The sequence below is a fragment of the Gavia stellata genome, chromosome 10, assembly GCF_030936135.1.
Source record: "Gavia stellata isolate bGavSte3 chromosome 10, bGavSte3.hap2, whole genome shotgun sequence".
NCBI lineage: Eukaryota > Metazoa > Chordata > Aves > Gaviiformes > Gaviidae > Gavia > Gavia stellata.
In genome coordinates this window covers 9,624,390-9,640,887 of record NC_082603.1, presented here as the reverse complement: position 1 = coordinate 9,640,887, position 16,498 = coordinate 9,624,390, and the positions used below count along the sequence as shown (strand labels likewise).

Genomic DNA, 16,498 nt, shown 5'->3' with positions numbered 1-16,498 from the left:
TCCCTTAAACTTAATTTAATTTTTTTCTGGATCACGTTCTTCGCAGTCTAACAATCAGCCTCCTCTTGGGGCAGGTCTTGAGAAGTTAGCTGTAGCTCTACCCCAATGGAGCTGAAAACAGTGCAAGCCTCCTAGCACAGATATACTTAAACACGACATATAGGTGCTTTATTTCATTATAGCTATTTTCGTATCAGAAAGTCACAAATTATATAGATGTAAAATCCAGGGCTTGTACTTTTGAAATTCGTTCTTAAACATAAAAATCCACATAAGTAAGCAACATCCTCTGTCAACACAATTATATCAGTCCAGTAACTGCTTGCACATTAAACTATAATGTTAAAAGCCAGCCTTCTCTCCAATTAAATATTTCAGAAGAGGCAACAAAAGTCCAGCACACTTGCTGGATCTTTGATGATATGTGGCAGTAATCTAGGAACTAGAAATAGCTGGAGATGAGCAGGCACCTGCTATCTCACAGTACAGTTCTAAAAAATTCTAGGGCAACTCCAGTGAACGCTGTAGCACCACAACAAGGACAGCCTATTTTTGAAGAAAAGCAGTATATAGTCTCATAAAGAACAGGCAAAGTGCTGAAGGTGGAAGAAAAAAGAGCTCTCCATTTTTTGAGCATACCATTGCGGACAATCTATAACAGTGTATTTCTCTGTGAAAATGACTACCTGTTTCCGAAAAATTAACTGGTATTAACAGATAGACAACTCTAAATACCATGATCTGTTGGACAAGCAGAAAGATGTTTTGGGGTTTTGGTGGGTTTTTTTTTTTTTTTTTTGGGGGTTTTTTTTGTTGTTTGTTTTGGGGTTTTTTAACCGTAATAGTGGATTTTACCTTAACCATGAAGAAAGTAATTTGCAGTGTCGATTGCATTCAGCCATAATAAATTAAATCTTAGAATCAGATGTGTGATGCAATAAACAAATTTTAGCCACTCATTAATATTTCCCTGAATGAATTTGCATCAATTCTTAATGACAAAGCTTTATTCCTATTTTTGCTGTATGTGAACTTTAAAAAAATTCTTTATTTACACAACTAGCTGACCTGCTCAGCTGATACAGTCGTTTATCTAAAACAGAGGGCACCCTCCAGTCCCCTTCTCCTTTACAATAACTGTAGTCATTTCCCGAAATCTTTTCTGAGCTCCGTGAGCACACTGCCCTTGCTCATCTTCTCTAAGCCTTCTTCCATTGTAAGGGTTTGTTGATGGGCTGCACATGTGTGCATATATGTTACATAGAAGAAAATCACTACAGACATTAGAAATGGTACTGTAAGACTTTCTTCTCAATCTGCCCATTTGGCCCACAGGTCACAGCTGTGCAAAAACTCTGAAAAATAAGTTTTTGCTTTTTTCCTACTATTCCATAGACATTAATTTCTTTTATACTCTGGTCTGTAAAACTAGCTTGTCACAAGACAGTAGATGCTCCCTCTCACTTTATTACTAATTTGATACTAGTATACCTTTCTATCGGAAAACAGTTTTTTATAGAGTATGTTCTAACCAGCTACTTACTTGAGATCTTGAAGAAGGTCCTTCGCATTAAGCATCGTTATTAAAGAGGTCGTGGCTGCTGGAATAATGATTATGGGAGTTCGAGATCCTGTAGAGATAATAAAGTTACATTTGCCTGGGTTTTTTTTTTTTGTTGTGGTTTTGGTTGGGTGTTTTGGGTTCCCCCCCCCCCTTTTTTCATTAAAGGAACTGTACATAAAAGAAAACTCTTGCTTAACAGATCAAAATAATGGAAACATATTAATCATATTAATAATAATGAAAAATATTATATTCCTAAATTGAAGTTTTTCATTCACAAAAAAATGTACCCCTGTATCAGGAGTCTCTAAATATGGGTAGGATCCATATTTAGCAAAACAGAACGCTGTCTGCATTCCACTGCTTACTTATATTGTTGCTTGCGGTTCCAGCAAAAGATAGAGTGGGCACAATTCACACAATGAAAAGGATCATGTAACTAAAATTGACTCACCTTTTTTCTGGTTTGGAGGTGGTCTTGCTTGAGAAACTGAGAAAAAAACCCAGAAAATATGCAGAATGACTAATACATAAATACAAATGTCATTGGAAGGCAACATCTCAATTTTTTAGTTGCAGTAGTGAACAGAGAAGAGTCACACTATAGTCATTAGATCATTTTCACAGATGCAATACATGAAATTGAAGAAGGGATTTATCATTCGGGTCTCAGTATTCAGAAGACAAACAGCTTTTGACCATCTGAAATGGATGTTAGGGCAGTTGAGTCCATCTCTCCTAATTTTACTGAAACTAGTCACCCCTCTCCATCCTCCTCAAAAGGTTGGGGCACTATAGCATTGAGAAAAATGGCCAGCAATCTTGAAAAAAGCTGCTTGTAGATCTTAAGTTCAATAGTGCTGAACCAACAGGAGGACTTCCACAACAAACTAATCTTTACAGATCCTCACCTTTTCATTAGCAGTTACTATTGTACATGATTATCTGTAGGATTTAGCTATGCTTAACACATATAGAGCTTTCAACAATCAAAATCTGAATTTCAGGCTTACTCAAGTTAATTCTGGATTGCAGTTTGAGTTACATGAGCTCACTGGGTGCCAGAAACGATGAACCCTGACAGATATGGTAGCACTCAAGCAAAAAAAAAACAAAACAAAAACAAAAAAACCCCACAACAAAACAAAAAGCCAACAAAAAAATCCCAAACAAACAAAACTGGCCAGATAGAAACCAAAGAATTCCACCCTCCCCAACCCCAATAAAATGTTTCCACTTCAGTCTTCCAAGTTGTGACCTTCTCAATATGGGAGATACTTCAGTCCAAAGTTGGAAAAGCATATGTGTTTCTTCACTTTGGTGCTATTACTGAATAACCCGGCGTCCTCCAAACAAACATTTTATAGTTCAGTTTTCACAACACCTAACTTAAGGAAAGAACTGTTGTGCTTGATAATTATCATCATACATGTTTATCCTAATTCAGAAAATAAGATAATGGCGAGTAGTAGAAACATTGATGCAGACTAACTCAAGTCTCAGCTGCTACTATGCATGACAAATTTCATTAATTGACTTCCAGTTTCATAGCACCAACTTGCTCATGTTTATTTACAACCAACTGTTTCAGAAACTGCCTAGAACAGTATAAATATTCACATAGTTGCCATTGTTGAAATATTGAGACCATATCCTTAATTATCTTTTCCTGACACTGTCAAATGCACAGATATAATTGGCGACATTATATTGAACTACATGAACTTTACCTACCCATGATTTTTTTTTTTTTTTTTTTTTAAATCTAGGTATATCTTCTTAATGTAAAAAAGTTCCTGAAATATATAGGCAGTGTCAGCTGCCCTAAAAAAAAAAAAAAAGAGGGGAAAAAATAAAGCATCTGTAAGAAATTTGATAGCTGTACCGAGACAGCTTAGTAGAAGAGTAGGTACTGCAGAAAGGTGCAGAATAAATTAATCTTAAATTAAAAGCACATCTCAGATATGTCTTCAAATCAGTATTGTACAACTGTTTTGTCCAATTCAACTAACACTTCCCATGTGCAAAGCAGCATCCTCCCGGAAATTGCAATTTTAAGTACTTTGACTGCTAAGAACAGAACAACTGATATTTTTAAAAGTTCCAAACCCCAAACTATCCTAGAACAGGAAGATAATTTTTTTTTAATGAAGCAGTACGTACTTTCTTCAGACTATATCTCTCTTCTTTATTCTCTCTTCAAATTACAGTATAGAGGCAAGATAATGGATTAGATTGGCCTTAGAGAAGAGCAGTATCAGTATATAACCTGTATAATGTACAAAAAATACATTTCTGCCAGTTAATGCCCATAAGTCACAGCTAGTGGTAGGGACTTGTGACAACTCAGTCAGATTTCTGCTCTTGCCATTTCTACCCTTTTCATACTACTGTCTGTCAACTCCATTTGCATAGTGAGATAAGTATGACAGGCAGCATGACCTTTCTAAATAACCAAACAGAAGAATCTGTGCACAATAGCATTTAGGTATGCTGAGAATATTCAATATTAGAATAGATTTTGGGGCAAGAATAATTTTTACAATATTAAGTCTTTGCATTAAATCCCACTAATAAATCTTAAGGAATTAGCAAGGCACGCACTGAAAGCATGCACTGAAAGTCTCAACAAGAATATACAGTACCCCAGTACTTCTGGAAAAAGTATATTCATTTTAAAAGGTAGCTTTGTTTCCAAAAAACCCAAAGCGTTCTCTTTTTAATACCTTCGTAACAACAATAACCATCATCTTGTTATTTAAGAACACCTTTCACTAGAGACTTTCTTCCACCAAACCAAAAATCTCTTAGTATGTAAACTAGGTGCCGATATGAACATAGCTGTTTGTAAACACTGATCCTCTCATATATTGTCTGTACACTTACACTCTTTTAAAACCTCTTTCTAAAGGTTTCTCATTAAAACAAAACTAAGTACTTATTCTTTCTTTGAATCTCAATTTGAGATTCAATCTGACATACAAAATGGACTTGGGTAGCTAAAGTCTACTAACTGGGAATTAAAAAGCCAGTTGAGGATTCTGGCCCCATTACAATAACTTGTGCTAAGGAGTGTGAACAAGTGCTACCACATTCAGAGAAAGACTTATTTCTGATATATTGATAATAGAAGCAATAATATATATCTCTTTTTGAGATTTTCTATTTAGGTTGTTTCTTCTTGGACTATTAACCAGCTCTTATTACATATTTGAGCTGGCATTTGTGAACTACGAAGCTGACAACCAAGAAGTTCATCAGTTTAATTTCACTAGCGCCATCCTTTCAATGGGCTAACTGGGCACACACTGTGGAGAATGAACCCAAGCTCCATGGTATAACATCAACCAAAAAGTTATGTGTTATTTCCAATACATATGCAGTTAAAGGCCACAAATAAACGATACCCACTTCATTCTTCAGCTAACTGAAGTTTTAAATAGTACTTTTTTGAAACTCATACTTATTTGGAACAAAAGCACAAACGATAGTAGGCTACCTTACCTGGTCGTGGTACAGGCTGTGCTGCTGGAGTTTGTGTTTTTCGAGCAGAAGCACCTTCCTTTTAAAAGACAGAAGAGGTAACATTAACAGCTGGCTTTCTTGTCAGGTACATGGGTTTTTAAGTGAATACAGAGCTCCAGAGGGTATCGTGAAAATGAGGGCAATACATTAAAAAGAGGAAATAAAATAGTGAAACTATTCAAAACTCTTTACAGATTCTGTTTTAGACTTGGGGAGGGCAGACAGCCTCATAAGCTTTTACAGGTTTACATTTTAACCATCAAATGCCAATCAAACTTTTTTTTCTATATTCAGAAGAAACGTTTTCTATTTATAGTATTGTTTCATTTTACCTATGATCATTTTCACCAAGGGTTAATAACGTAAATGTAAGCAATTTGCTATAGAAATTTCAAAACAAGATCTGCTTATGGTCTGGATGGAAAACTAGGACCGAGAAGTTGCAATGCATTCCTGCCTTGAAGAGTTTTAGTGCCCAGAAATAGCACACTCATGATAATTAGTTCTGCTCATGCCTTATCCAATTACCTTAGTGTAACAATCAAAAGACCTGCACTACTGTTTATTCTTGTTAACTCTGCAGAGTCAACACACCACGTAAGAGAACAGTGAGGTCACACATCTGGTTCCAAAGCAACATTACATTCCTGCAAGAACAAATTCTGTTCTCAGTTACTTCTGTGAAACCTCACTGAACAAAACATGTATTACTAACACTGTAAAAAAAATGCTATCTATTCCAGCCCCTTCAATTTGCAAGGCTGACAGAAAACCTTTTAACATGAAACCATGAATTCTATCTGAAAATTACTTAAACGCTATGTGAAGTGTATCCTTCAACTGTGAGACACTCAGAAAGGTCAGAGATCCCACGCTGGGAAAAGCTGTTGCAAAGGACTCCAATATGGCATTATCACATTTGTATGTCCATGCATAAATAAACAGTATGTTCTGTAATTCAAAATACAAAAAGCTAATGAGCAGGGGGCTACACACAAGCAGCCTCAAGTTCCATGATTTAAATAACACTTAAATTGCTTTTAAGTTTCCACCATGAAAGTTAAAACTGTTTTTATCTCAAGAACTGTGAGGTACAAATAGAAGAGAAGATCACTTGACAAGCCCTTAGAAAACACAAGTTTACCCAAATACCTCTTCCCTGAGCTTTAGTCAAAGCCACCCATGATTAGTTACAATAGGCTGGAGCTGACATTTGGTACTGTAACTTTTACAGTCAGCAACCTCCCACTCATCTTCAGTATAAGGATTTAACCCCCCATTACAAGGAACAGGTTAAACTCAAAATTTTGCGGTTCTCTTTTCTGATTATTAATACACCAACATTTATGTAGGGCACTTGAGTCAGTAACTTATTTTAAGACTTACTTTTTTAGTATCTGAGAAAAGGTATTTCTGCCAATGTCCCTTCACAATAATTACTCAGCAAATGATAAAACTCAAAATACCACACTCTAAAGGAAGAGCAGCAGGAAAGGCTGACTACCTTTGAGAGAAGCCTTGTGACTGAGAAACAGCAGTTACTTGAAACATCACCACCTTCTTCGCCAAGAAAGTGGAAATAAAACATTTTGCATCTGTTTCCACAGAAAAAATGTCATTTTCTGTGTGAAAAGACTGTTCCTGTGGTACACGAATTACATGCATTGAAAAAATACCAAGAATTCTCCCATAACATTTCCTTAAATTCAAAGCACTTAATGAAAGGGAAAAAACCATCAAGCTAAAGAAACATCACTTCCTGCAACGCTAAGTTTCAAGTTTCTAAATCCAATTCCATTTGCTTGGATGCTTAACTATTACTGTCTGCAGTGCCACACATCCATTCCTCTTTCCTCCCCTACAGAATCAGTAATCCAACTGATTCAGCCTCCTCTTCCACTTACTCAGTGCCTCCCATATCTTAAACAGACCCTGCGGGACCTCCGGCAGCTGCAGCGAAGGCAGGGAACCAGGCGCTGCTTCAGAGATTCTGGAGTTTTTCTGCAGCCTTGGAAAGAATTATAACCAAATTATAATCAAAGCCTTGCTTTGGTTTCCAGATGACTTGTGCTTGTGATTTCTGTCTTCACCACAATGTCAATAAAGCACCAAAATATACAGACAATCAAGCCTAACAAAATAATTGGCAAATTATCTATTTGGGAGTTTTTCATACTTTCCTCTGAATTGTCTCCTCTAAAGTGATTAGTGGGAAACTTAGTGCAGAAGCCTAAAACAAAAAGGCAGGGCTTTGAGAACATTGCAACTGAAACAAACAAACAAAACCAACCCCAAAACAACTACAATAAAAAAGCACATTAAAAAAACCCACATGAAAATATCTGATTAATAGTAGGAAATAAATTCATTTAAATGAGTAGATACGAAAGACGGCTACTGCTTCCATGTCTATGACCTTTCTATTTGCAAGAACAATTTCTGCAAATCGATAAAATGATGGAGGTCACAGCTAAATCACTGCCTTAGACTGTAATAATTTCATGGATGAACCACAGCTCACAACTCCTGATACTCTGGCATCTTAGCTCAGAAGCTCAACTGTCACCTACTCAAGTCACAGCATCCATCCTTTGTAACTGATTTACATCTCTCCTCTCTTTATGAATCATCAGTGACCTAATCACCACCTCCTATTATGTAAAAACTCCAGACAATGTAGCAAAAGCAGCTCTGATGAGCATTTCAACCCCACATTTCTTAAATGGTTTGGAAGGAGAGAAGTAGACTATAAAAATGAGGAAGAAACAAAAGTACAGAGCAGCAATAGTTGACAAGATACACTAAGTGGAGAAGAAAACCCGCTTTCAATAAGAAGTCATTAGCAGGATTAATTTTGCTAACATTTCAGACTGTTCTGAAAACAAAAGATGCTGAGTTCAGACACAAAATTAATGCTTTTCAGAAGTATTCAGATAGAAATGTAAGTTTTTCCTATGACAATGCACTAATTTATGACACAAGCTCTGTTTACGAGGCAGGTATAACCACAGAGAACTACATGCTAGGATTTCTCCCAGAGGAAAAGAAAATTAAGTTGATGGAGTAAACGTCATTGTTGGTTCATTCAACCACACAAGGTAAGTGCTGCTGGTAATTTATGGGCTGTTAGCCACTCGGAGGCAACTTCTCGTTTCCATGCTCTAACTCCTTGTAAAGACAGTAGCTTATTTCTCAGTGAGGGCACGGTAAGATATTTCGAAGTCTTCTAATGGGAAGTTTTTAATGTAAAAGTTACTCTTAAGTAACTAGCACACTGCAAATTCAAACTCCAGTTAGGGGAGCTTTTGTTTGTGCAGCTGTACCCTACGCATCAGAAATCACTGTTTAGCTATTTAAAGAACATTCATTTCCTCAAAGTTTCTGAACACTTAACAGTTTTGCTTGGAGATGACTGACATACCTAATTCTTATGCATAAGCCACTTGAGACTGTTAAGGAGTATATTATGAATATTCATAAGTTGAAACTAATTTAGTAACAAAACCATATAATTTGAAAAATACAATTCTTCTTTAAGATGACCACTTAACATCGTATTTTAATCAAAAACATATTACTTGGTTTAGTTATGCTAGTTTACCATAGAAGGTTATATATAGTTTATGATTTACATTAAATATGAGTATTTAACCATTCAGAAGCAACACCCTGACACAGAATGAAATCAGGAAAAGAGATACCGAAAGCTTCATACTTTCCTGGATTTCACTGCATCATTTACAGATACACAACCGTATATACTTTTCAGTGGAATTCATTACATTTCAGTAGTATTATTTCCTACCATATTAGACATTTACAAAACATCTGCTCAGTAACTGTTTTTATTTTAGTGTATGCCTCCTGCTATTTAGCATTGTCCCACCTAAACACCTAAAAATATTGGGTTCGCAAACCAATACATGAATAGAAAACAGGTTAGTACATGTGAAAAAATCCAGATTCCCGCTTACAGTCAAACAAGATAAAAAAACCCAAATCCTGAAGGATGACTGACTTCTATTATTGTATGCCTTGGTAATTAAGCTTTTAGCATGTTCTTTTCTTCCCTCGTTCTGTCACATAATTTCTATGTTTGTCTTAAAAATTCAGACACTGCTATGTTCTCTGGTAAGTTTTGTGAGAGTAAACTATGCTTACAATAACAAGAAGCTTTAGGTCTATTGCTTAAAGTTCCTTCAATTTGTACATTTTGTGTACAGCTTACTTCACACCTTTCCTTTCACAGGTGCATTCATTTTCCCTTCTATGCTTCTACATTATACAGGCAAGTTGCAATATACTATGAAAATGCAAGTTGTTTTGGACAGATTCTTACCACACTTGTCTGTCCTCCAATATATTGCGACCTCAATCCCTTTTAATGTAAAAGTTGAAGCACAAAAAAGCTATTAAAAGTTTCTTACTGTGGCTTCACAAGGTACAAATAATGGAAGGAAAAACCTCAAACTACTTAACATTGCACATTCATTGTCCCAGCTGGTTTCTGTTCAGAGATCCATACAGGCTGCAATATTTTGACCTTTAAAAAATGTTAGGAGCAATGGACAGAATTGACAATTTGATGCCATCTTGTGGCTTTTTTAATTTAGCAAAATTAAAATCTATCTTGTTCCTTTATAACATTTAAATTAGTACAAGATCTTTACCCCAAAACCTAAAAATTATTATGTAACTTGCACGCTTCTGCACAGAAGTAGTACAAATAAAAAGTAACATTTGATTCTGCAAGAAGTATTAGCAACTGCTTGCATATAAAACATAAAGCAGCTTTCATCTTCACCATCCATGACGGAAGACAATTCAACCAAAGATTGTTCTATTCATAAAGAGGAACATAGTAAAACCGCAACACTCTGATCTCAAATGAGAAAGTAAATAAATAGATGTGGATGGTAAGCTTGTAAAATTATCTTTAAGAACAGACTTCAATATATCTATTCAATTTAGGGCAGAAGAGACTGTAAGAACTTGTTTTAATTACCAGCAACTATACTATCATTGCCAGAGTGATTTAAAGTTATCGAACCTTTGAAAATTCTAGTAAAGCCAGCCTAAAGAACTACGGCAAAATCTAACACAACTGCATAGTTAAAAAGAATATTATTTTTCTAGAAATTAAATATTGTATACATCAATGTATGTATGACAAACAGCCAAAACAATGGGATGACTTCAACAACAGGTATCTAACATCTGGTTCAAATGCCCTGCTTTAAGCTAGATACAAACATTTATCCATTTCATATAAATAGCTTGGATTCTGAAAACATAGGGCTTTGTTCTAAAAATTTAAGGCCCTTAAAAGCCTTGGGGGAAAACAAAATCTTCCAAAGAACCAAGCAAAACAATCCAACTGAGTTGCTCTGCCTCTGCAGTCTTCCTAATAATTCTCTGACCTCTGTTCACATCAAGAAAATGTTAATAACATTTTAAGTTTATCTAGTGTTTCACATCATCATTTTATTTACACATGAAACTGGTATAGCTTATTTGCATATTTCTATGCACACAAATCTGCATATGCAGTCCCCCAAGACAGATACTTAAATAATAAATTGCAAGCTTTTAACTGCCTTCCTAATTTAAACTATGCTGTAAAAAAATAGAATTTGATAACAGGATCTTAGCTATTGCGCAAATGCTGCTAATATCACAGTCGTTTTAACTTCCATTGCTTGTAATATTAATAAAATGGTCATTTCTACTGTTCACATTGTTTCAAGTTCCTTATAGTCTAGAAAAGGGAGTGGGAGTTTAAGCAGAATTAAAGGTATTTTTATAGAATGAAATCATATTTATTTCAAAATACAAAACTGCTTATACTGAAGATTTTGTCTTATCAAGCATAGTTTGAAGAAAAATACCAATGCAAGATTGCCAATCCTCAAATTCAGTCACAAGAAAGAAAACTTCTTACAAAGATAGGGCAAATTTCAATATAGTTTTTGAAATACTGTTAAAGTTAGTACATACAACAAATTTTGCAAGTGTAAGGAAATCAGACACAGACACTCTCTTCTGAATGAGTACAGCATTACAGTGATGGAGGAGAGGGAGAAAGGAAAAGCGAGGGAGGGTGGCAGAAATAAAACTAAGCTGATGTCATCAAGGGACTAACTGAAATTTAGAAATACTAATACTTGTTGTTCCACAGCATTCAAATTAAACTTTTGTTTACAAATCTGGTCTTTAGTAATCCATTATAGAATTAAAACTAACAATATTCTCAAATTCTGAAACATTGACACTGTAAAACTTAATAAGAACAGGACTGATGTTTTTTTCCAGTAGCAGGTTAAGCCTGCAGATCAGTGTATTTGAAAGACATGAAAAACACTCATTACAATTCCTTGTTTATTACAAACAGGTTAAAAGAAGTTCGGTTTAAACATGGGAAAAAATTACTGAATTAATTGGACTGCTTATAGATAGCTTAGGCACTATTCTGGTTCTGCAAAGAAAATGGTTCTAAGCAACACAAATCACAACTGAATCTAAATTAATCCTGTACAGACTAGTGATCAACTAGGGACAAAACCATACAAATATGCTAAAATAACAATAATAAAAATTATTGAAGATGCTTTTGGAAAGAGTTAACAAAAGCAACAATTACTGAGATGCCTTAAAACTTAAGCATTACGCCCAAAGCTAAGCTTTCAAAACATTCCTGAACAGTCTCAATGGAGTGTGCTAGAGCTCCTCCCATCTTAATTTTACTGATACTTTGTGCAAGGATAAAGATCTTCATCTTGAATTTACATCAGTCATGTAATTTCAAACTGTTGCTATTGAAATAGCAATTCTGAGCTGAAAAGCAATGTTGGTGATAAAGCCAGATTAAACATGTAAGCACTTCCATTTTCCTGGGGATAAGCTGTTTTCATCAAAAAAAACCACCTCTTAATCCTGAGAAGAGAATTCCAGAGGTTTTGTTTGTTTGTTTTTTAAAAAAATAAAGGCCTGCCTATAATACACCTACCTATGTTTATTTAAAGGATTCATTCCCTTGAAATGTGCAAAAAGACAAAAGTAGGTATCACTAAAATGTTATTTTTGCTTAGATTTCTTTCTCTTTGGGTTAATTATCTGAGGCGACCTCACACATTACTTGGTAATCAGCAAGATATTTGACAAACACAGTTAGAGAACAAAAGGATTGTTTCATCTTTCTCAAAAGTCAGATGCAAAGGTTTATACACTACTGTTTTTCTGTATAGTAAAATCAGAACATGCCACCTCAATTCAATAGAACTGGAATTTGCATAGTTGTGAATTTACTACAATTTGCTAATGTTTTAGTCTCCAACTTTCAACTTCACGCATTCATGAATCTCTAGTTCCTTATTCTACCTGTAACCGCAAGTATTAGTGACTCATATGAAGGGGGTTTTCACCAGAAACATCACAGAATATGGGGCTCAAACAATTCATCTGCATAAAAGCACTGCTGACATGCAAACTCTAAACATACGTAGAAAAGCACTGTTATTTTTCTGTTCAGATCCTGCTTTGGAAACGGTATTCAAGAGAACAGTCATATGTACATTAAAGAAAACGTTGCTCAGTACAGAGCAACAGGAAGATCCCACTTACACCTGCATTCAGTGAGCAATGAATTTGCAGAGGAAAAGGCTTAAAAGACCTCAAAAAGGTTCCGTTTGCAACTTCTGGCAAGACTCATGAAATGCCCTCTGTGAGAAGAATACTTCCAAAAGCTCTGCAGGTGCCTAAATGAATACAGATGGATCCTTAACTTCTGTGTGAAAATTTTTCCAAAACACCCAAACTGAACCAAGACCCAAGCAATGGATTATGCAATGGTGTTCACTGTCTCAATGCAACAGAAACTGATAAGGCTTTTTCCTGACTCCCCTTGGTGATACTGAATCCTGCTGCTACAATAGGGGATGCTGTAATATTAGAACTCTAATACATAGGAACCTATTAAAAGACGTTCGGTTTGTTCATGATTGCTTGTTCAACAAATCATCCAGCACCACTTTTTCCCAGTTGTACTTCATCCTGATGTGATCTGCTCCTTTCTATTCACTGAAAAAAAATTTTAATATTGTTCTTCCGTACCTTATCAGCTTTAGCAATCCCAGCACCATGGTTATGTATCACATTACATTACAAGAAAACATAATTATCGTGGGTGGTCATGGCCAGTGGGATGAAAGCAATTTTCCAAGTAATCACCTTGGAAGACTTAAAATATCAGGAGAAAATCCTGAAACTATATTCCTTGAGGAGCCAATGCACGAAGCTGAACAGCGGAGTGATGAACTCTTAAGTTGTTTGTGTTGCCTAGAAAAGTAACTGCTGAGTTCAAAACCAGCATGAGCTTTTTCAGGATCAAAAGCTTTAGCTGCAGCTATAATAAACTGTAATAAACAAGCCAAGAGATAAGAGGGCTTGAGTGATGACAGTGATGATTATAAGAATACAACAGACTATAACCACTTTGACATGGAAAGGGCTATTTTGAACTGTCACAGGCCAGGGAAAAGTCTAGAAAAATGTTCTAATTGCAGATTGTCATGAGACTCAAGGCTTCTTCCTTTATGAGTAACAGCTAATCTACTATGCAAGTGCAGCTGCAAAAGAGTAGGTTTTTCTTTTTTTAAACCACAAAAGGTGATGATCCTGAGGCGTGTTGTAACTGGAACAGGCTGCTAGTAATACTAAAGTACAGATCCCTGCAGTCAGTCAGGTAATAATGGTAATAAAATTTACACTCAGATTTTCGTAACTCTTTTTAATATTTCTTTACTTTGTGAGTTGTACACTAAGACATCACAAGAGAGTCTTGCTGGACACCCGCTTGCTGCACTGGCTACAAAGTTAAGTGATACCAATTGTACATATAGGAAAGTACTATAAAAAGGAAAAAAACCTGTATTTATATGAGTTATCTGTGCCATTTGCAAACAGAGTAGTAAGCCTCCAGCATAACATCTATTAAAGCCCTCATATCAACCAACTGTCCATTGAGACAGAGCAGATTCACTATCTTGGGTGCTGGTGATAAAAATACTGAGGAAAATATTGAGACAGAAGAGATATCTGTACAACAGCAGACAAGCAAGTTAGAACAGCAGCTTACTGCAAAAATTTGAGTTTAGTCCAGCATGAATGATGGACTTGTATATGCTGCAGTTATCCACACACTGTAATTCCCCAAAACTAGGAAGACTAGACATTTTAATCTGCTTACAAGTTGACTAGAATACTATCTCTAAACATTTGTCCTGCCCCAGCTGCATAAGTTCACAGGTTTGTTTTCAATTGTCATATTTTAAAAAAAAAGTTATATTGAAGAATGAAAATTAACCAAAAGAAACACCATATTCACAATCCCCCCCTAGTTTTGTCCTGCTCTTACTCTATAGATCTTATTGCTTTAACTCATTTAAAAAACAGACTGAAGGGAAGAAAATATGTTGTGTACCATGAAGATGGGAAGTGCATAAAATCAGGATGCAAGCAGAGTTTTTTGGTGGATGGTGCTGGGAGGCCAATGGATGAACAGACTTTTTTGTTTGCTTTTTAACACTGTGGCTAAACACCCTTGATCATAACAGCAGCAAAACGTATCACTTCTCCATGGCAAGAACACAAATCCAGTCACCTCCCCATTTCTCAAATGCCTAATTTAAGCCTTACATTTACAATTTGTACAATCAGAAAAGCCCCTGTGAAACGTTTGCCAAGCACTATACATAAACACAGCATTATTCAAGGTTAAAACACATGGGAACAGCAACGAAAACTTCAGACAAAGCTTTTTGCAATTAAAGCATCTCTAGCTGGGGGGATGGGACGGATGCTACTGCTAGCCCAGATTCTGCTCCCCATCTCCCTTCCTCATATGTGACAACATAACGATCTTTGTCAACAGGTCGATAAGGTGTTCAGAGGAACTGATCTACACTCAGTTTTTAATCACAAGAAGCTGGGAAATCTGACACACAACAATCTGCCTCCAAAGACAAAGTTATTGGTCAACTTGTGAATAAACTTTTCTTTCACTACAAATACTAAATCTGAGAGAAACCAACTATTTTGAACAGACAGAAAATACCCTACATTTTCAATGTACAGGCTTGCTATATGGTGCCATATGAAAAAGCACTATTTTTGAAACTATTATGACTGGAGCTGACATTTGATTGCAATGTTTCTTTCTGCCGGGTGATTTCATACACTTGTATCAAGTAAAACAAAAGATTTCTGTAGGTTTAACTTCAAAGAAAACACATCTATTACTGGATCAAAATGTTTACATTCAGATTTCAACAAAATAAACAGATACTTGGAAACATTTTCCCACATTTTAACTCAGGGCATAGAGGCAATTTGGCATTCAAAAGAACATACATACAAACTTCAAGAACCAAAGCTATGAAGTTCATAAGCAGTGTATGTACCTCAAACTTAACATTCAACTTAAGGAGTTATATAGCTTCTAGCTTCCCAGGCTTTATATATTTAACACAGCAAAACATCATGGAAAAAAAACCCTGTGCTCTTCAGTATCTTCAGCTGTTCCCACCACTAGTAAAAATCATTAACATCTCTTTCTCAGTACAGTATTCTGAAGTCTGAGCATTTCCAAAATTTACAATAATAGCATCCCACTTACACCAGTCACAGCAGCTCTGACAAACTGTCTTCTAGACTACCTAGATCTTTTCCTTGGACTGCATTATGTAAAAGTTTCACATACACCATCATAACTGAACTCCTACAATAAAAATGCAGTGGTTTTGGTACTGTTGTTATGTTATTTATGGCCCTGTTCTTCAATTCTCTCTCCCTCCAGCTCTCCCAGTGAGATCCATTGCACTACATACTTTTCATTGTAGAATTCTCATTGCAGAATTCTGTTTTAATTAAAATACATTTTTATTTACAATTATGAAGGAGCACTCAAATTACACCAAAACATTTACTTCCCCCCTCCTTTCTCCAAGAAATTTTCCACCCAGTGCAACTGGGTAACTCTGAAAGGCCTGAAGCTTCCCTCCCTAGGTACAGATGTAAACAGATTAAAAAGTTAAAATATTTTGCAGGGATCACAACTACGCAGCACTGAATCACACTACTGTACACATCAGCAGAAACAGCCAGGAAGCCACCTGAACCCAAAGTTCTGTATTTCCTAGATTAAGCCTTTATAATTACCCAACAGATGCCAAGATTAAAAAAAACTAATAATCCCCCAAACACTACAACAAATTAAAGCCTTCTGTTTTGTACTCGAAAAGCAAATAGACAATGTACTGTTCAACTTTCAGTTGTCTTCATTTAAGTGTGTTCTGAAAGCCTGGCTCTTTGACAAAAGTTAAAACAGCCCTATCAAAAAGCAGTATATTTCAA

General features: G+C 35.7%; 1 protein-coding gene across 1 annotated transcript in view; it reads right to left on the bottom strand.

The window, feature by feature from the left end:
* The window catches only part of CDC73 (cell division cycle 73), a 108,827-nt gene that overhangs the window by 13,790 nt on the left and 78,539 nt on the right, over window positions 1–16,498 (bottom strand). The window contains exons 11-13 of the mRNA XM_059822044.1: window positions 5,069–5,126; window positions 2,019–2,054; window positions 1,544–1,631 (exon numbers count right to left, since the gene is read on the bottom strand). Of these exons, the coding sequence (XP_059678027.1) occupies window positions 1,544–1,631; window positions 2,019–2,054; window positions 5,069–5,126 (182 nt within the window). The remainder of the gene's footprint in view (window positions 1–1,543; window positions 1,632–2,018; window positions 2,055–5,068; window positions 5,127–16,498) is intronic.